Here is a 22,350-nt window from a genome sequence, read left to right as displayed (position 1 = left end):
TGCCCGGCGTCCGGCAAGGCGGCCGTTGTTTACCGGGAGTCGTGCAAGCACAACCCACCCCATCGGCCTAGCAGACAGCACAGCAAAGGTAGCTCTTCCCAAATCCCAATTTTCTCTTCCAGAGCAAAGGTAGCTCTTCCAGGAGTAGAATGTATTACTAGTGAGCTGGAAACAAGTAATTAGCAGGCTGTTAATAATCTGGTGGCGTAGTACCCTCATAGGTCATGTATATGCAGCAGTTTCTGCATAAATTTAGTTATATAGCTTGCAGTTTCTGTAAAAATGTTGATAATCGTTTACTGTAATGCACTGTTAGATAAAGATGGAATATGGCAGCTTAGTCCAATTTTGAATAATTTGAATGGGTTCGATTTTATCAAAGAGGAGCATGTCTTCTACACAGTACTTCCTATGTTAGTCATTCTTCCAAGTTTATTTAGAGAGGTAGTAGAAACAGGACAATGGGTCACTACAACCGATCCAGCTAAGCTGCTAGCTCCAAATCTTTGCGGTACTGATCTGGATGCCACTGTTTGGTGATGATTTTTGTTTCTAGATGCCTCCGTTGATATTGAAATAGACCATGGTAAGAGAATACTAATTGAGGATTTGAATTTCAAAATTTATCATTGAAGGGTTATCTTCTTCTGCTATTGAAGATGCCGTAATGGGAGACTCAGAGCAACCAATTCTTTCATTTGAATCAATCTTTTGTATCATCTATATATATGATACATAATGTCCTTTGATTTGTCTTGCTTTATTAGTTGACCCGTCATGCAACAAATGTTGCCATTGAATATTACTCCCTCCGTCCCAAAATTCTTGTCTTAAATTTGTCTAGATATGGATGTATCTAATACTAAAACATGACTTGATACATAAAAATCTAAGACAAGAATTTTGGGACGGAGGGAGTATCGGAGGGAGTATATGTTTAGTTTCTTATTATTTATGCACATAGATTCACTTTTGTATGCCTTGAGTTTTTTAGGCGTAGTTTTTAGCTCTTAAGTTTCTCGCCTGGGGCGTCAGCCAATCCTGGCCGCGCCACTGATCGGAGAAATGCAGTGCCAATAGCGCCTGCGGCCAAAAGGAGCAATAACGTTCCCTTCTAGTCAAGGACACACAGCAGCTAGCACTTCGGCGGACCTTGACTAGAAGGCGATGCCACAAGCGACAGATGGCTCGACAGTGCGCAAGATCGACTGTGCTTGGGACCATGCCGATGCTGGGAAAAATTCGAAAGGTGCTGTCTTTTTTTATACCTGACGCGGTTATTTTCTTTCCGTAGTTTACAATATGCATATTTTCTACGTGGTTATAAGAGTCTTCAAAATATATACTCAAAAAGAGTCTTCACAATATAAAACTTTTAAATCGATTGAAGATATTGCCCATGAAATGGTGTGGGTGCAGGCTATTGTGCTATTTTGGTACTCGAAGTGTCAAACGCTTCTTGGTATATCCAAATACGGTGGTATCTCAAGACTGTATTATGAAAAAAAAACTTATATCCAAAGGAACAAACAAACCCTCTGACGAATCATTACAGAAGATATACCATTTTCTTATGCCCATGACTTGTGTAATTGTGATGTTTAGTCATATATATTGCTATAGAGATACGTAACTAGAATAGAATAACAAAAAGGAAACAGCTGGTCAGACTACCAACTCTGGGGGAAAATATCCATGGCATTGGCAAGGAATATATATCGAAGACATGATCCTTTGATGCGCTAATGCTCTGGGACCTCAGGTTGAACACCTCGCCTTTGTCGTCGAAAACAATGTCATCATCTTTTATCGTCTCTCAACAAGCCAAAACGGACTTGGAAAAGAGTTTGCTAATGAAAATCGCATGGCCGTCTAGACTAGCCGTCATGGGCACCCACATGCCTGTGCTAACATCTGCCTTGAATACATCCACTTTGCGGGTGAAGCTCAAACCGCGTGTATGTTATTGCACTGCTTGTCATCTCACCGTTAGAACTTCCCACATGATTCAACAAGTACCTGATGGCGGGGAATGGTATAGCACTAGCTGCTGGACGACCATTGACTTCTTCCCATATATATATACTCGATGTCATCGGTAATCTTGTCACCCTCTTCTTTAAGCGCATAATCATCACAAGTCTCTTCACCCTCTTGTTTAAGCCTCTTGTTTAAGCACCCTGTAATCGTCCTTGTCCTCCTCCGCGCCCACATTTTCGTCACTAGTTGTCTCCTCATCTTTGTCGTCGCTCCACACACTGGAATTTTCACCGCCCATTGGATTTCGTATGATGCGCTTGATATTGATGACCATGGGTACTCCAATGCCATCGAAGTCAACATGAAAGGAGAAGAGGTCCTCCCACCGAATGATTCCGTAAACTATGTCTCCAAGGAATGCAATATCTATGATGTGAGTGAAGGTAGTACAATTTGGCTTGGGCAACCAAACACCCTTTCATGGGCGGATGAAAATGACTGGACCGTTTGTGTTGTTGGTCATGAAGACGACGAGGTCATCTGGAGTCGACCGTATGAGCACCTTGCGGATCTGAAACCAATTCGGGGCATTGCAGATGGTGTCGTCAAGCTCAGGGAGTCTCACGGTTGTTCTAAAGAAAGGGTTGCGCAAGAGATAGGTGTGTTTCTTCTTGGCGTAGGTGCAATTGACGGCGAGCCAGCTGTCAGAAAGAGTCGATGCCGACCGCATTATGGGGGATGGAGGGGTTGCGGTGCCTGTTGCGGTTGCAATTGGATAGAGTAAAAGCATTCCCTGCCCATTTGAGGACCCACAGCTGCTGGCGCGCCGGAAGACCTTGACGATGCAGAGCCCGGTGCCACGAGCGGCAGACGGCTCGACAACGTGCAAGATGGACGGTGCTGGGGACGATGCCGATACTGGGGATCATGCATGAGGCCGAGGAGTTCCGGCGGGAGTTTGGACCACGACGAGGTCGACGTCATCTATCTCCGCTTGCATGCTCGCCCTGCCGATGATCTTATCTTCTTTAGAAAGCTTTCCTCTCTTGATTGATTGAGCTGCAAGGAATTACATGCCGGTACGGGGCCGATATATATAGATGGAGCTGGGCTTTAGTTTCCTGGTGTATGTGCGTGCTGCGTGCATCCTACGGTTTGGGTCCAGAACGGAGAAGAACACTTGTTTGGAACACACACAAAAAAGCTGGACTCCAAGAATTTCCGTGGGCTCGATATACTGTATTCTTTTCGGACACAGACCAGAGCTCTCTCCTCAAGGCGCACTTCTAGTATATGTATACAGTAAGTAAAATCGTGCCTCCTGGTACAATACAACTGTCGAGTCCTATGTCTAGTACTCCAGTAGCTTAATCAACTAGACGGGCAGTAACATGGAGGACGTGTCAGCTTTCGCTATGGTCCAAGCTCCCGCCGGGTCTCATCGGCTCCGTCGTGACCCGCCTCCCGACCGCCGGTGATTGTGCCCTCTTCTGAGCCGTCTGCTGCTCCTGGCGATCGGCGATGCGACACCATGGCTCCCAAGCATGGCACTCACCACCATGGGTCGTTCTCCCTGACGGGTGCTGCCTCAAATCCTTCCAGGGCCGCTCGGCACAATTGAGTCGCTCCGCGAGCTTCCCCAAGAAAGCAAAATGTGTTGCCTCTACCGGTAGCTGGCTTGCCCTCGACTACGTCGATGCTGATAAAAAGCATAGATGTCTCTTACATAATCCTTTCACCGGCACAACTGTGCCGGTTCCTGAGCTGGACACCATCTTCGGCCATGTGTTAGAGACTTATTTGGTCAACAAGGTGCTCAGGAGATCATGCCCTGATGATGTTGTTGCTCTCATGACCTCCGACCGCCCGAATTACCCGTTGGTCTTGGCCAGAGCCCGGAAGGGTGAAGACCATCTTTGATGATGACATGCATCTTCGTATGCATAATTGATATTGTGTTCCTTGGAGGCAAATTGTGCGGCATCACTAAGGCTGAAGACCTTTACATTTTCAATGCTGTCTTTGATGATGACGGCATACCCATGGTTACTAGTGCCCAATGCATCATAGAACACTCGACAAGTAATGTCGATGAAGCATATTGAGAAAAGTGGAAAGGTAAAACAAATTGCTGCCGCTCTTGTCTGATTCAATTACATATTGAGAAACAAAAAGGTGAAAACTCTACTACGAACGGTAGTAGAGAATTGGCTCTCCAAGCATTGTTTTTATATTTCTTGGACATGGGTTTGAACTTGGAGGAAACATTTATAACATGCTAGATATCTACAATTTTGACGTAAATGTTTCAGTGAACTTTGAAGCCAGGAACATTCGGTTTTTGCATATACTCCCATTGAAAGGGCATCGTAGCACCGCAAGCCATGTGAGCACATAGATTTTCTCCTCCCGTGGATTTGGAACATGGTAGCACCACAAACCTAGAAACCATGGGAGCCCAAAATAGTCCCCAAAAGCATAGTAGAATAACCATATATATTGATCTAGCCTAAAGCCCTCTGTTACGTGCTAGAACATACCTAAAGCTAACTACAAATACACAAGAACAATATACCAGTTGATATTTTTGAGCTTCCTGAGTAGATGGTCATGAGCAACCTATTCACTCATGTTTCGGTATTTGTTTCCGAGTTTTTTGTATTCAGGTTCCGTGAAAAAATGGGAAAAAAATATGATAGCACACATTTCCATCCAATTTCGCTCGTGTATGTCCCGCTTGATGTTCAGTATGATGGAATCCCCGAGTAAGAACAAAAATATCTATGTAGTGAACAATTTTTCAAGTGTCGCATGCGTTCAGCCCATTTGGCATTGATCGCCCTGATTGCCCAAGGAAAGCATGCTCCGATAGTTTACCCGCTCCCCTCTTCCCTTGTGTCTCAAATAAACAAAACTCGCACGTTGGCCGCATTCCCTCTCCGGGGTGCTCCGCATTGCGTGTACCAGTTCATGAAAACCCTCAGCCCCTCAAAATTCAATGTACATTGTTAGTCCAAGTCAAAAGTATTCAGTATTTTCCAAAAATATTATGTGCGATATTTTTTAGGGGTTTATTATGCGACGCGGATTTTTGGGACATGGTTCCGCGCGAGGATCATATCTGGACCATTAGTTTTTCCTTTGAGATCTGTGGTTAATATATCATTTAATAAATACAAGATATATACATCATGGATAAATAATAGATACCAAAACGAATACATTGTATAGTGGGCCAGGACACTTTAGTGCTAACAAATGCGTCCCAGGCAACTCTGTCACATTTCCACCTACATGCGTCTGTCTCTCCCGTAGTCATCACATGTAAACTGTACTTATGTGTTCGTGAGCGTGTGGCTGATTCATTATGAGACGTTTAAGGAAACAAAACAGTAACAGAAGCAGCTAACCATCATACATTATGTGCCAACTATTACATTTGGCAACAGTTAAGATAAACTGGAGGTAGTTGGTATATTCCATGTGACATATTATGTTTAGTATGGCGATGGATTCTGCACAAACGGAGATCAGGTCAGGGGTTGAAACCATCTTTCTAATTCGTTCTTCACCTATGCCTTTGGGTGTCTTGCTTCCACATGTTTTGATCTAGATTTTGGTTGGATCCCCTAGCTTAAAGTCATTGTTGGCGGCGAGTTCTGTATGTCATCCTTGTTTTTGCAAATCAATCGGGGCGCCTTGGCACACTGCGAGAGGTTGCTGAAGATGACCCAGGCGGCAGATTTGCGGATTTGCTAGATTCTATAGAAGGTGTTGCTGAAGATGGATCATCAATAGATTGCTGGGTGCATTTACGTTTTGCGGGGGCAGCTGGGTGTATTCACTCCTCTGGTGTGTCTTTACTAGATGCATCGCATGTGGACTGGAGGAGCGATGAATTATTGCCGTTGGCCGCGTGGGGTTAATGCCATGCGTGTGTCTGGCCATGGTTTAAATAAATTTGCATTGTCCCGCACTATTAGTAGGACCTAATTAACAAATACTCATAAACGATGAACATGTATTAAAGATAATCCAGCCGCCTACATACGTATGTCTGGGTCTGCAGCTGGAGCTGGAAGGACAGGTGCATTACATGGAGCAGGCGGATAAGAAAATGCATAACGGAACTAGAATGGATCCATGACCAGATCTGGTGCATGAGGAGCTACAACTAATTAATCTCGTGGGGATGCACATGCGAAGAAGAACAAATCCATTGCAGGAGGGGGGAGCTTCAGAACTTGTGCATGCAGAGCATGGCCATTAGCAGCATGTTGGCGACGCCCAAGATGAAAATGTTCTTCAGCCATGCTTGATTCTGCTCAAGCAGTGTGACATGCCGATACACATATGCATGTGAAATCAAGTGTCCCCAGCGGGCGCTAAAGTACTGGCATGTACTTGTTCTCCCACTTCCAGAATCTGCATCCAGCAAACTGGAAAACACACAAACCATTGGTTGAGCGAGGAGCTAACCTGCGACTTGGATAAACACATGCTTTCGAGACGGGGGAAAGCAGAGATGATATGCAAACTTGACCGGGATGGGAATATACATGTACCCATGCTGTTCAAAAAGGCTGCGGGGAGCGTCCTGGAGCTAGCCGTTGGGACTGTCATTCTGGCGGGCTACAAGACAGTTCAATGCGTGTGCTACCTGGCTGGGCCATGCACCCGCATGTGTCATCTCCAAATACGCGGCTATACAGGCTGCTATACAAGGAGGGGAAGTCAATATACGTCAGGATGGTATTAAGGTTGCATGAATCGCGTGGCAAGGTGCGGTGTGGATACCAACCGCGCGTGGTGGCATGTCCACTCGCGATTATTCGTTTATTATGTGCGTACATATGATATATACCATGAGAAAAAGGTAAAACAGCCGCTATTTATTAAGCATTCGGCCCAATGTAACCCGCTCACCCATCCGCACCACATGGCCCAGTGGCCCAATCTGCGCTCAAGCCCAATGCGGAAATCCCCAGCGTCTCTACCACCGACGTCCGGGGCAACCAGGAAGTTTGAAACCTAAACACGGCACGGCGGCCGGTGGTGCGCGGCGGCGCGGGCATTCGGCGTGGCGTCGTGGCGGCTTCTGCGCTCCGGCTCGGTCTGCAGGCCGTGTTGGGCAGCGCCCGCCCGCAAGCCCAAGGCAGCAGCGGTCGAGCGGCGTCGCCTTCCCCCTTCTTCGTCGCTCCTGCAGCAACTCCGTATGTTCGGTTTGCTGCATAACCATCAGGATTAATTAGCAACTGAGGCTTGTTTATATTCTAGTTGATCTTACTGCTGGTCACATACTTGTTTAGATTCAATTGCTTAACTGAATCCAGTTTAGTACTACTCTGTTATATACATTGCTTTTTCATTCTCTAGAATCTGCAGTGTTAATTTCTCAGAATTAATATTTTCCTAACTAGCACATTGATCTGGCAAAATAGGTTGTCGGTTGGAACCTAGCCTTGTGTTTAATATTGTTCATCCAACTAGGATTGCCGTGACATGATTTTAAGCTAATACATGTCCATCGTGCTTACAGTTAATGTTGGAATAATCAAGCTTTTGAGTTTACCAACGCTAGTAGTTGAGTTCAGTTCTGTGAATGGAAACACGCCAGACTTGTTTCCCTAAACTCCCATATCTCAGTTGTAGCTTCTTTTTTTTGTTTTGCTATGAACAAGCAACTTACTTAGCAGTTAGAACACTATTTAATTTTTGCATGTAAATTTTAGTGATATGTGGTATAATCCGCGCTAACTTAGGCTCCTCGTCTTTTGGAAATGAGTAAATTTATTTTTACCCCATGATTCACCCTTTTGACAGATTTTACCCATTTTTGAGAAAATCCTCAATTTATACCCCCGTTTATCACCTGCGTGCCACATTTTATCCCCTTGTGACAGAATTGACCCCCAATTTGGTGCTGATTTGGCATGCCATGCAGGCGGTTCAGTACAGTCATGCTCTGATTGCCAAACACGTTACGCTCGTTAAGGTTCAGTACTTCATTAAAATCACCGAGTGCAATCCGGGGCCAGTTGCTTGTATAGCAGCAAGACCCTTAATTCCACCTCTTTGGAATTTGTGCCTCACCATAAACAAGAGTTACGCGCCACGGTTCAGGACCAACACCATCTATCTTAGCTCGACGTGATACTAGGAATAACTTAAAACTTCGAGCTTTATTGAATTGTTTCAAAAGAGATCAAGTTTGCCACTCCTACTGGAGCTACTAAATGCAAAACTACAATAAAAATCCAAATGTGGCAGGCCATTCAAGCATTCTGTCGCACTAGCCTACCACCCCTCCCTACTCACTAGATCGGTAGCGCGCCTTGGTGCGACGGTGCCAGTCCCAATGATATGGTGATCAGGTAATGCTCAAGTTAGTAGGAATCCTGGTTTAGCGTACGTATTCAAATAAGATAACAAAATAAAAGAAAGAGAAAACATTCACTTGTAATAGAAGCAAGTCATCATCGAGTTCAACATCATCATGAGATTACAAGTCAACATCAAGTTTATTGAGTTCAAGGGACCACAAAAGGTAACTACTTGACATTACTAAAATAGGGTTGCTCAGTACTAATAGCGTGAACATGAGAGAAATTACTAAGAGTTGGTACATAATAAAAAAGAAATAGGGGGCGCGGCTTGCTGCGCGTTCCGGAATGGCGAGCCAAAGGATAGGACATTGAGATGTTAATGGATATGACATTAGCATCTTATAAACATATATCATAACGATAATTGTTTAGAGTAAATAAAGTTTGGATGTAAAATGCATGTAGTTACATATAGGCATTACTCTGTCTGGCATACACAGGGATATGATACATCATAATATATACATTGTGCAAGAACAAGTCTTGTGGAGTTACAGAAGTGTTGGATTCTAAATCCGTGAAGTTTCAATGTATAGCAGCATAGCAAAGGGGATCCATGTAGATACAAATAACAATTACTCTATTTGGCATACATAGGGACGATCACAATATAATACATTGGGCAACAACAAGTCTTGTGGAGTTACAAAAGTATCTGAGACCGCAATACACGCACGAACACAGTCCGGGCACCCAATCCACGCCGTAGAGCGGATAGTCCAATGCATTCAGTCTGAGAACAACATGAAATATTATAACTACGTCTGATCAGTAGATTAGACGATTTTACAATCTACATCTGTCTTGTTGCTTCATACTGGGCAATTTATATTAGGAGCACATTTCGAATGCTAAGATAATACTTCGAAAGCAACATGGTGCTAGACAGTACAATCTACATCAGTCTTTGCATGTTGCTTTATACTGGCAATTTATATTCGGAGCACAGATCAAATGCTAAGATAAAACTTGGAAAGCAACATGGTGCTAGATAGTACAACACAACCACTACCTTGCAAGACCCCATGCTCTGCAGTTTACTTTATAGTAAATAAATTCCTACAATTAAAGTGCCACATCCATGACCTTTTATAGTAGTCCATCAAGAGAAAACTTGTGCTTGAAGAGATACAGAGATATGTTAAGCAGTATTCCCTACAAAAGTATGCTAGCTTGACAATTAACTCAACACATGTGTGGTAACTACTTCTTTGGCATCCAGTACAAGGTTCAGGAATTGTTCTATGGATCAGAAGGAAACGCAATTTCATGGAGCACTTTTTATAGATTATTGACGTGAATATTTCCAATGCATTTGAATGTTCTAGTTGAGCAATTGGTATATTCTAAGAGAGATAGGAAAGTAGCCAAAGGGTACTAAAACGTCAAGGAAGTCAGAAGATACAAGTTTTTTTAGATATAGGTAAGAAAAGCAGGAAGGTAATAGGCCAAACATGAAAGGCGCAGTTGGAGGAAGGTGATTGGTGGGAGACATACCAAAAGGGACGATGACGGCGACAAGCAGGAAGCGGCAAAGCGACCTGGAGATCATTACATTTCTGTGCAAGATATATGATGTTGTTAGAAACATCTGAGACACTGAGGATAGGAGGGGCTTGATCCAGACCTGAAGAACGCGGCGTCAAATCGAGGAGGAGAGGAACTAGAGAGAAGGGGGCGGATGGGAGGACAAAGGGGCACGCTAGCCATCCTCCCACACCTCATCGATGCACGGGCCAACCGGCGTCCACCACGCACATGGCAAAGCAGGAAAAACCAAAAATGCCCCCGGCGGGTCATGCTAATTATCGGCGGTGGCAACAGATATTTGCCCGCTGGACCGCGTCGACGGGCCTGATAGAACACATTGCCAGACACGGTCACTGACAAAGACGGCCCACAAGCGAGTTACCCCACATGTCAGCGAGTCTCGGTCGAAACCAGCCGAGTGAACAAGAATACAGGGGCGAGGCCTCGATCCGACGGCGTAGGTCGTCCGGGAGCGAGATCGGACGGACAAAATCGCATCAAGGAATCGATCCGACGGCTACCGGTGCCTGAGCTCTGAGAGCACTTGTAGGGTGCTTCGTTTCTTGTTTTAGGATACATGGCCCAGTAGCCCAGTCTCCCCTCAAGCCCAATTCTGAAGTCACACGAAATTGGAACCCTATCCTACAAAAGAAAAAAAGAGGAAATCCGAACCCTAACCACGGCACGGCAGAAATGCCCGGCGGCGCGCCTGCGTAGGCATCCGTCCTGGCCCCGCGGCAACATCCTCGCCCCTCTTTCCTCAGCGCCCTGTCTTGGCGGCAGACCGTGCTTGGCGGGTCCAAGGCCGCACCAGGCGAGCGTCGCCATCTCCTCCCGTTGTTCGTCGGGCCTGCAGCAACTGAGCGCGAGCTTCGTCGAGCCACATCGAACACCAACAAGCGACATAGGAGTAAGTTGATTTGGCTTCCTATTTCAGAATCGAACAATTTGATTTTTTTTTATCAGTTGTAGGAATCTATGCCCAAACATGTGCTACATCTGTTGTACAATTACTTGTACTGCTTGTTCACATGCTTGTTTAGATTTGTTGCTTAAATTAATCCAGTTTATTACTGCTATATTATTTACATTGTTTTTTTCTATCTTTAACATCTAAAGTGACAATTTCGTAGAATTAATCTTTTCCTATCTAGCATGTTGATTTGGTAAGAAAATTATTTAATTGTCAGTTGGACCTTAGTATAGTGCATAGTATGCCAGACAAAATAGTTGATCAAATTAGGACAGTCGTAACTGAGTAACCATGACTATAAGTTATTGCATCCTCATCATGCTTATCTTTAATGTTGGAGTAGTCAAGCTTTTCAGCCTACCAACACCAGTAGTCGAGTTCAGTTCTGGTAATAGAAACATGCCGGCTTACTTGTTTCCTAAAACTCTCATCTTTCGGCTGTTGCTTATTCTTTGTTTTGCCATGAACAAGCAACTATGCAGTTAACAATTTAATTTTGGCATGTACTGATATGTGGTAGAATCCACACTAATTTAGGCTCCCCGTCTTTTGGAAATGCTACAACAGTTTAATCTGGATTCTGAAGCAATGGGCTGCAAAAAGGCCAAGGCAGAAGCTACATCTGTTCTGAGTTCAGACAGACTAAGCAGTCTACCTCCAAAGATAAAAGGCAACGTCCTCTCCCGTTTGAATGTCAGCGAAGCTGTTAGGACTAGCACCTTATCGAGTACTTGGAGGGATGCATGGACAAATATGCCAAAAATATCTTTGCACGATAGAAATTTTACGCGAACCAGGTTTGTTACGTTGGTCGATATGGTGCTAGCACTCCAAAAGGGAACCATAGAAGAGTTTGATATATCAGGTGAAAAAAGTTACCACGATGAGTTCAGTAGGGGGATGCTCATGCTGTCAAGGAGGTCACCCAGGTCAGTTACAATCAAATTGAACTCAGGGCCAAGGTATAAGATTTCCTCACGTGTCTTTTCCATCGGTGATTTGAAGTTTCTGCAACTGAAAAACTGCATCATCAGCTTGCCCCGGGCATTCCAAGGTTTCAAGAGCCTAACTTACCTAAGCCTAAACAATTTCTCATCCACAGACAGGGATATCCAAAATCTGATCTCGTTCTGCCCCGTACTGACTGATTTGATATTAACTACTTTTGAGGGCATCAACCAACTAAACATTCAAGCTCCTAAGCTAGAATATCTTAGGGTTTATGGGGACTTTGAAGACATTAATTTGGAGGCCCCTAATCTGAAGGTGGCCATCCTCTATCTAGGTCACCAAGCTAAAGCATATCAATCTGTTCCAATTGCGCATGACAAGGAAAACCATATCAAGAAGTCATTGGGAAGCCTAAGTGAGATCAAAATACTTGGAATCACTGGTAGTTTCATGAAGGTGAGCTATTATTACCTCCAGCATTGCAATGGTCTTCTTCTGCCTGCTGACTAATCTGTGTTGCCATTTCCCCCTTGTTGCAGTATCTATCAAAAGGGCGTATACTTACAAAGGTCCCTGCTGTCAGTGCTGTGTTTACTCGCCTCGAGAATATTTATCTTAATATATGCTTTTGGGACCGGAGGCAAGTCTTTGCTGCTTATTCATTATTTCAGAATGCCCCTAACTTGAAGAAGCTTGCGGTGTGGGTACGTATGCTAGTAAATCCTCTCCCTCCCTCAATCACGCACTCCATGTTTGTTGTGTTTGCAACACCTAATGAGTTGTGATTTTTTTTATTTTTTTTGCAGAGTTACCCTTCGAGCACATGGGATCAGTGTCAGGCGAGGATTCTAGAGCATACGCTGCAAATGCAAATGGACCATCTCGTAACGGCCAGTGTTGGATGCTTCCGGGGTCATGACAACGAAGTCGATTTCGTGGCAAAGTTACTGAGTTGGGCACCTGCTCTGGAAGAAGTGAAGATAGAATGGAAGTGCGAAATAGACTGCAGCATAGTTCTTGCCAAGCTATTAGCCCTGCCGAGGGTGTCTGCCAGGGCCAAGGTCATTGTTACATTTTGACAAGCATGCTGCCACATCACTTTGCCGATGTAATTTGCTGCTGAGTTCATGCGAATGTACCACCTATGACTAGCTGGTGGTTATATGTGTGCATCTAATACAAATCATCAGGTGGAGGTAGTGTGTGTTGTCGAGGACATTTTGTGGGAGTATTTAATGTGCCACCAGCATGTGTTTTTCATATGAAACACTTGAGGAAGTTTTCCATGTAAAACGGTATCGGCTTGTGATATTGCAAGCACTATTTCCATTTTTACCAATGCAATGCTGTGGTACAAATATGTGGTTATAGGAAACAAATAATGTGATCAGGTGAAAAGACATCTCTGCCTGCTCGCCAAACAAAGCACCCTCGTGGTCATGCACGACGGAGCGAAGTCGTCTCAAATTATGTAGGAGGCAAAATGCCATGAAATTTCTATTTGGGTACATCTGGTTGTTCTATTTACAGCCTTAAATCAGAGATCTGAACATACTCTGCTCTTTGTAGCAGCAGCTTTTACTTGGCTCCAGTGATCTTAACATGCTCACGAAGGCAACATCTACACTGTGATTCTGAGGCTCCAGCACCCAGATCTGATGGAAGGAATTATGCGGAGAGCCGTGAAGAGCTAAATCGGCTCACTAAAACTTGAGCTGAGCAACATCAATGCTTTTCTCAAGGAGTTAGGTGACAGGGAGGATCTTGACGGTCAGACCAAGGAATGGATCGAAGGACCAGGTGAGAGAGATGGCCTATGAAATTAGGACTGCATCGATAATTACATGCAAAAGCTGGACCAGGAGCCAAATAAAGTAGGTGGGATCATGGACTTTATCCACGGCAACATCGATAAGGTGAATTTTTTGGGATTGTCTATGGGATCTCTGGAATGATGGGATTTATCCATGACAGCATCGGTAAGGTGAATTTATTCGGAATTGTCGAGACAAGCGAGCGACAGAACGACAGAAGAGGTTGCAGTGTGCAGCCATTTCATGACAGACCCTCGAATGCCTGCGCGGTTTGCCATTGCATGACGTGCAATTGTGCAAATCATGATGAATTCTTTCCATTACTTAGAAGAACACTTCACATCGGGAAAAGGGTACTTTTGGTCCTCAATGTCATTTTCATCTTTATGGAGCATGACTTGGCAAAAGCGAGAAATATGAAGCTGGTGTTATGAACGAAATATGCCCTAGAGGCAATAATAAAGTTATTATTTATTTCCTTATATCATGATAAATGTTTATTATTCATGCTAGAATTGTATTAACCGGAAACATAATACATGTGTGAATACATAGACAAACATAGTGTCACTAGTATGCCTCTACTTGACTAGCTCGTTTATCAAAGATGATTATGTTTCCTAACCATGGACAAAAGAGTTGTCATTTGATTAACGGGATCACATCATTAGAAGAATGATGTGATTGACTTGACCCATTCCGTTAGCCTTAGCACTTGATCGTTTAGATTATGTTTACCGGAGGAACACTTTGGGTGCTACCAAACGACACAACATAACTGGGTGATTATAAAGGAGTACTACAGGTGTCTCCAAAGGTACATGTTGGGTTGGCGTATTTCGAGATTAGGTTTTGTCACTCCGATTGTCGGAGAGGTATCTCTGGGCCCTCTTGGTAATGCACATCACTATAAGCCTTGCAAGCAATGTAGCTAATGAGTTAGTTACGGAATGATGCATTACGTAACGAGTAAAGATACTTGCCAGTAACGAGATTGAACTAGGTATTAGATACCGACGATCGAATCTCGGGCAAGTAACATACCGATGACAAAGGGAACAACGTATGTTGTTATGCGGTTTGACCGATAAAGATCTTCGTAGAATATGTAGGAACCAATATGGGCATCCAGGTTCCGCTATTGGTTATTGACCGAGAATAGTTCTAGGTAATGTCTACATAGTTCTCGAACCCGTAGGGTCCGCACGCTTAACGTTACGATGACAGTTTTATTATGAGTTTATAAGTTTTGATGTACCGAAGTTTGTTCGGAGTCTCGGATGTGATCACGGACATGACGAGGAGTCTCGAAATGGTCGAGACATAGAGATTGATATATTGGACGACTATATTCGGACACGGGAAGTGTTCCGGACGTTTTCGGAGAAAACCGGAATGCCGGAGGGTTACCGGAACCCCCCCGGGGAGAGATAATGGGCCACATGGGCCTTGGTGGAAAGAGAGAGGGGCGGCCAGGGTGGGCCGTGCGCCCCCTCTCCCTCTGGTCCGAATTGGACTAGGAGGGGGGGGGCGGCGCCCCCCCTCTTTCCTTCCCCCTCTCCCCCTTCCTTTCCCCTCCTAGTAGGAGTAGGAAAGGGGGAGTCCTACTACTACTAGGAGGAGGACTCCTCCTCCTTGGCGCGCCCACAAGGGCCGGCCGGCCTCCCCCCTTGCTCCTTTATATACGGGGGCAGGGGGGCACCCCAGAACACACAAGTTGATCTCCGGATCGTTCCTTAGCCGTGTGCGGTGCCCCCCTCCACCATATTCCACCTTGGTCATATCGTCGCGGAGTTTAGGCGAAGCCCTGCGCCGGTAGAGCATCATCATCGTCACCACGCCTCGTGCTGACGGAACTCATCTCCGACGCTTTGCTGGATCAGAGCCCAGGGATCGTCATCGAGCTGAACGTGTGCTGAACTCGGAGGTGCCGTACGTTCGGTACTTGGATCGGTCGGATCGTGAAGACGTACGACTACATCAACCGCGTTGTCATAACGCTTCCGCTTACGGTCTACGAGGGTACGTGGACAATACTCTCCCCTCTCGTTGCTATGCCATCACTATGATCTTGCGTATGCGTAGGAAAATTTTGAAATTACTACGTTCCCCAACAGTGGCATCCGAGCCTAGGTTTTATGCGTTGATGTTATATGCACGAGTAGAACACAAGTGATTTGTGGGCGATACAAGTCATACTGCTTACCAGCATGTCATACTTTGGTTCGGCGGTATTGTTGGATGAACCGGCCCGGACCGACATTACGCGTACGCTTACGCGAGACTGGTTCTACCGATGTGCTTTGCACACAGGTGGCTGGCGGGTGTCAGTTTCTCCAACTTTAGTTGAATCGAGTGTGGCTACGCCCGGTCCTTGAGAAGGTTAAAACAGCACCGACTTGACGAACTATCGTTGTGGTTTTGATGCGTAGGTAAGAACGGTTCTTGCTCAGCCCGTAGCAGCCACGTAAAACTTGCAACAACAAAGTAGAGGACGTCTAACTTGTTTTTGCAGGGCATGTTGTGATGTGATATGGTCAAGACGTGATGAGATATAAGTTGTTGTATGAGATGATCATGTTTTGTTGAAGTTATCGGCAACTGGAAGAAGCTCTATGGTTGTCTCTTTGTTGCATAAGATGCAAGTGCCAAATAATTGCTTTACTTTATCGCTATGCGATAGCAATAGTTGCAAGAGCAATAGTTGGCGAGACGACCATGTGACGACACATTGATATAGATCAAGATGATGAAGATCATGGTGTCGTGCCGGTGATGATAGAGATCATGACAGTACTTTGGATATGGAGATCAAAGGCGCAAGATGATCATGGCCATATCATGTCACATATTTTGATTGCATATGATGTTTATCTATTATACATCTTATTTTGTTTTGTTTGACAGTAGCATTATAAGATGATCTCTCACTAATTATCAAGAAGTGTTCTTCCTGAGTATGCACCATTGCCAAAGTTCGTCGTGCCCAGACACCACGTGATGATCGGGTGTGATAAGCTCTATGTCCATCTACAACGGGTGCAAGCCAGTTTTGCACACGCGGAATACTCAGGTTAAACTTGACGAGCCTAGCATATGCAGATATGGCCTCGGAACACAGAGACCGAAAGGTCGAGCGTGAATCATATAGTAGATATGATCAACATAATGATGTTCACCATTGAAAGCTACTCCACTTCACGTGATGATCGGTTATGGTTTAGTTGATTTGGATCACGTGATCACTTAGAGGATTAGAGGGATGTCTTTCTAAGTGGGAGTTCTTAAGTAATATGATTAATTGAACTTAAATTTATCATGAACTTAGTCCTGGTAGTATTTTGCAAATTATGTTGTAGATCAATAGCTTGCGTTGTTGCTTTCATATGTTTATTTTGATATGTTCCTAGAGAAAATTGTGTTGAAAAATGTTAGTAGCAATGATGCGGATTGGATCCGTGATCTGAGGTTTATCCTCATTGCTGCGCAGAAGAATTATGTCCTTGATGCACCGCTAGGTGACAAACCTATTGCAGGAGCAGATGCAGACGTTATGAACGTTTGGCTAGCTCAATATGATGACTAGTTGATAGTTTAGTGCACCATGCTTAACGGCTTAGAATCGGGACTTCAAAGACATCTTGAACGTCATGGACCATATGAGATGTTCCAGGAATTGAAGTTAATATTTCAAGCAAATACCCGAGTTGAGAGATATGAAGTCTCCAACAAGTTCTATTGCTAATAGATGGAGGAGAATCGCTCAACTAGTGAGCATGTGCTTAGATTGTCTGGGTACTACAATCGCTTGAATCAAGTGGGAATTAATCTTCCAGATAAGATAGTGATTGACAGAGTTCTCTAGTCACCATCACTAAGTTAGTAGAACTTTGTGATGAACTATAGTATGCAAGGGATGACGAAAACGATTCCCGAGCTCTTCGTGATGTTGAAATCAACGAAGGTAGAAATCAAGAAAGAGCATCAAGTGTTGATGATTGACAAGACCACTAGTTTCAAGAAAAGGGCAAAGGGATAGAAAGGGAACTTCAAGTAGAATGACAAGCAAGTTGTCACTCCCGTGAAGAAGACCAAAGCTGGACCAAAGCCTGAAACTGAGTGCTTACACTACAAAGGAAATGGTCACTGGAAGCGGAAATGCCCTGAATATTTGGTGGATAAGAAGGATGGCAAAGTGAACAAGGGTATATTTGATATACAGGTTATTGATGTGTGCCTTACTAGTGTTTATAGTAGCCCCTGAGTATTTGATACTTGTTCGGTTGCTAAGATTAGTAACTCGAAACAGGAGTTACAGAATAAACAGAGACTAGTTGAAGGGGAAGTGATGATGAGTGTTGGAAGTAGTTCCAAGATTGATATGATCATCATCGCACACTCCCTATACTTTCGGGATTAGTGTTAAACCTAAATAAATGTTATTTGGCGTTTGCGTTGAGCATGAATATGATTTGATCATGTTTATTGCAATACGTTATTCATTTAAAGTCAGAGAATAATTGTTGTTCTGTTTACATGAATAAAACCTTCAATGGTCATACACCCAATGAAAATAGTTTATTGGATCTCGATCGTAGTGATACACATATTCATAATATTGATGCCAAAAGATGCAAAGTTAATAATGATAGTGCAACTTATTTATGACACTGCCGTTTGGGTCATATCAGTGTAAAGCGCATGAAGAAACTCCATAAAGATGGATTTTCAGAATCACTTGGTTATGAATCATTTGATGCTTGCAAACCGTGCCTTTTGGGCAAGATGACTAAAACTCCGTTCTCCAGAACAATGGAACGAGCTATTGATTTATTGGAAATAATACATATCGATGTATGCGATCCAATGAGTATTGATGCTCGTGGCGAGTATCGTTATTTTCTGACCTTCACAGATGATTTGAGCAGATATGGGTATATCTACTTAATGAAACACAAGTCTGAAACATTTGAAATGTTCAAAGAAATTCAGAGTGAAGTGAAGAATCATCGTAACAAGAAAATAAAGTTTCTACGATCTAATCATGGATAAGAATATTTGAGTTACGAGTTTGGCCTTCATATAAAACAATGTGGAATAGTTTCACAGTTCACACCACCTGGAACACTATAGCGTTATGGTGTGTCCGAACGTCGTAACCACACTTTATTGGATATTGTGCGATCAATGATGTCTCTTACCGATATCGTTTTGGGGTTATGCATTAGAGACAGCTGCATTCGCGTTAAATAGGGCACCATCTAAATCCGTTGAGATGACACCTTATGAACTGTGGTTTGGCAAGAAACCCAAGTTGTCGTTTCTTAAAGTTTGGGGTTGCGATGCTTATGTGAAAAAGTTTCATCCTAATAAGCTCAAACCCAAATCGGAGAAGTGCATCTTCATAGAATACCCAAAGGAAACTGTTGGGTACACCTTCTATCTCAGATCCAAAGGCAAGATATTCGTTGCTAATAATGGATCCTTTCTAGAGAAGGAGTTTCTCTCGAAAGAAGTGAGTGGGAGGAAAGTAGAACTTGATGAGGTAACTGTACCTGCTCCTTTATTGGAAAGTAGTTCATCACAGAAATCTGTTCCTGTGACTACTACACCAATTAGTGAGGAAGCTAATGATGATGATCATGTAACTTCAGATTAAGTTACTACCGAACCTCGTAGGTAAAATAGAGTGAGATCCGCACCAGAGTGGTACGGTAATCCTGTTCTGGAGGTCATGTTACTTGACCATGACAAACCTACGAACTATGAGGAAGTGATGATGAGCCCAGATTCCGCGAAATGGTTTGAGGACATGAAATCTGAGATGTGATCCATGTATGAGAACAAAGTATGGACTTTGATTGACTTGCCCAAATGATCGGCGATCCATTGAGATTAAATGGATCTTTAAGAGGAAGACGGACGCTGATAGTAGTGTTACTATCTATAAAGCTAGAATTGTCGCAAAAAGGTTTTCGAAAAGTTCAAGGTGTTGACTACGATGAGAGTTTCTCACTCGTATCTATGCTTAAGTCTGTCCGAATCATGTTAGCAATTGCCGCATTTTATGAAATCTGGCAAATGGATAAACAAAACTGCATTCCTTAATGGATTTATTAAAGAAAGAGTTGTATGTGATGCAACCAGAAGGTTTTTTCAATCCTAAAGATGCTAACAAAATATGCAAGCTCCAGCGATCCATCTATGGACTGGTGCAAGCATCTCGGAGTTGGAATATACGCTTTGATAAGTTGATCAAAGCATATAGTTTTATACAGACTTGCGGTGAAGCCTGTATTTACAAGAAAGTGAGTGGGAGCACTACAACATTTCTGATAAGTATATATGAATGACATATTGTTGATCGGAAATAATGTAGAATTATTCTGCAAAGCATAAAGGAGTGTTTGAAAGGAGTTTTTCAAAGAAAGACCTCAGTGAAGCTGCTTACATAATAAGCATCAAGATCTATTGAGATAGATCAAAACGCTTGATAAGATTTTCAATGAGTACATACCTTGACAAGATTTTCAAATAGTTTAAAATGGAACAGTCAAAGAAAGAGTTCTTGCCTGTGCTGCAAGGTGTGAAATTGAGTAAGACTCAAAGCCCGACCACGGCAGAAGATAGAAAGAGAATGAAAAGTCATTCCCTATGCCTTAGTCATAGGTTCTATAAAGTATGCTATTCTATGAACCAGACCTATTGTATACCTTGCTCTGTGTTTGGCAAAGGAATACACTTTTGATCTAATAGTAGATCACTGGACAACGGTCAAGAATATCCTTAGTAAGGACCAAGGAAATACTTCTCGATTATGGAGGTGATAAAAGAGCCCGTTGTAAAAAGTTACATCAGTGCAAGCTTTTACACCGATCCAGATGACTCTAAGTCTCAATCTGGATACATATTGAAAGTGGGAGCAATTAGCTAGAGTAGCTCCATGCAGAGCATTATAGACATAGAATATTTACAAAATACATACGGCTCTGAATGTGACAGACCCGTTGACTAAACTTCTCTCACGAGCAAAACATGATCATACCTTAGTACTCTTTGGGTGTTAATCACATAGCAATGTGAACTAGATTATTGACTCTAGTAAACCCTTTGGGTGTTGATCACATGACGATGTGAACTATGGGTATTAATCACATACATATGTGAATATTGGTGTTGAATCACATAATGATGTGAACTAGATTATTGACTCTAGTGCAAGTGGGAGACTGAAGGAAATATGCCCTAGAGGCAATAATAAAGTTATTATTTATTTCCTTATATCATGATAAATGTTTATTATTCATGCTAGAATTGTATTAACCGGAAACATAATACATGTGTGAATACATAGACAAACATAGTGTCACTAGTATGCCTCTACTTGACTAGCTCGTTTATCAAAGATGGTTATGTTTCCTAACCATGGACAAAAGAGTTGTCATTTGATTAACGGGATCACATCATTAGGAGAATGATGTGATTGACTTGACCCATTCCGTTAGCCTTAGCACTTGATCGTTTAGTATGTTGCTACTGCTTTCTTCATGACTTATACATGTTCCTATAACTATGAGATTATGCAACTTCCGTTTACCGGAGGAACACTTTGGGTGCTACCAAACGTCACAATGTAACTGGGTGATTATAAAGGAGTACTACAGGTGTCTCCAAAGGTACATGTTGGGTTGGCGTATTTCAAGATTAGGTTTTGTCACTCCGATTGTCGGAGAGGTATCTCTGGGCCCTCTCGGTAATGCACATCACTATAAGCCTTGCAAGCAATGTAGCTAATGAGTTAGTTACGGAATGATGCATTACGTAATGAGTAAAGATACTTGCCGGTAACGAGATTGGACTAGGTATTAGATACCGACGATCGAATCTCGGGCAAGTAACATACCGATGAAAAAGGGAACAACGTATGTTGTTATGCGGTTTGACCGATAAAGATCTTCGTAGAATATGTAGGAACCAATATGGGCATCCAGGTTCCGCTATTGGTTATTGACCGAGAATAGTTCTAGGTCATGTCTACATAGTTCTCGAACCCATAGGGTCCGCACGCTTAACGTTACGATGACAATTTTATTATGAGTTTATAAGTTTTGATGTACCGAAGTTTGTTCGGAGTCCCGGATGTGATCACGGACATGACGAGGAGTCTCGAAATGGTCGAGACATAAAGATTGATATATTGGACGACTATATTCGGACACCGGAAGTGTTCCGGACGTTTTCGGAGAAAACCGGAGTGCCGGAGGGTTACCGGAACACCCCCTCCCCGGGGAGAGATAATGGGCCACATGGGCCTTGGTGGAAAGAGAGAGGGGCGGCCAGGGTGGGCCGTGCGCCCCCTCTCCCTCTGGTCCGAATTGGACTAGGAGGGGGGGGGGCGCTCCCCCTCTTTCCTTCCCCCTCTCCCCCTTCCTTTCCCTTCCTAGTAGGAGTAGGAATCCCCCTTTCCTACTCCTACTAGGAGGAGGACTCCTCCTTGGCGCGCCCACAAGGGCCGGCCATCCTCCCCCCTTGCTCCTTTATATACGGGGGCAGGGGGCACCCTGGAACACACAAGTTGATCTACGGATCGTTCCTTAGCCGTGTGCGGTGCCCCCCTCCACCATATTCCACCTCGGTCATATCGTCGCGGAGTTTAGGCGAAGCCCTGCGCCGGTAGAGCACCATCATCGTCACCACGCCTCATGCTGACGGAACT

The 22,350-nt window shown here is 43.7% G+C and overlaps 1 protein-coding gene across 1 annotated transcript; it reads left to right on the top strand.

Moving 5' to 3' along the window:
* Positions 1–10,173: 10,173 nt before the first annotated feature.
* LOC123066917 (F-box/FBD/LRR-repeat protein At1g13570) lies at positions 10,174–13,117 on the top strand. The gene is made up of 4 exons (XM_044489898.1): positions 10,174–10,806; positions 11,437–12,276; positions 12,360–12,524; positions 12,627–13,117. Exons 2-4 carry the CDS (start codon positions 11,458–11,460, stop codon positions 12,897–12,899), a joined length of 1,257 nt encoding a protein of 418 aa, XP_044345833.1. The 5' UTR covers positions 10,174–10,806; positions 11,437–11,457; the 3' UTR covers positions 12,900–13,117.
* Positions 13,118–22,350: the final 9,233 nt, after the last annotated feature.

Source organism: Triticum aestivum, chromosome 3B (assembly GCF_018294505.1).
Source record: "Triticum aestivum cultivar Chinese Spring chromosome 3B, IWGSC CS RefSeq v2.1, whole genome shotgun sequence".
NCBI classification, from domain to species: Eukaryota; Viridiplantae; Streptophyta; class Magnoliopsida; order Poales; family Poaceae; genus Triticum; species Triticum aestivum.
Note: the sequence above shows the minus strand (reverse complement) of the source record. Positions and strands in the feature narration are given on the sequence as shown.

What these genes read in the sequence shown, in the direction of transcription:
- LOC123066917 (XM_044489898.1), top strand. Translation starts at nt 11,458, where the DNA reads ATGGGCTGCAAAAAGGCCAAGGCAGAAGCTACATCTGTTCTGAGTTCA. An exon ending in TCACTGGTAGTTTCATGAAG is followed by an intron (nt 12,277 to 12,359) that starts GTGAGCTATTAT and finishes CCCTTGTTGCAG; the next exon opens with TATCTATCAAAAGGGCGTAT. An exon ending in TGAAGAAGCTTGCGGTGTGG is followed by an intron (nt 12,525 to 12,626) that starts GTACGTATGCTA and finishes TTTTTTTTGCAG; the next exon opens with AGTTACCCTTCGAGCACATG.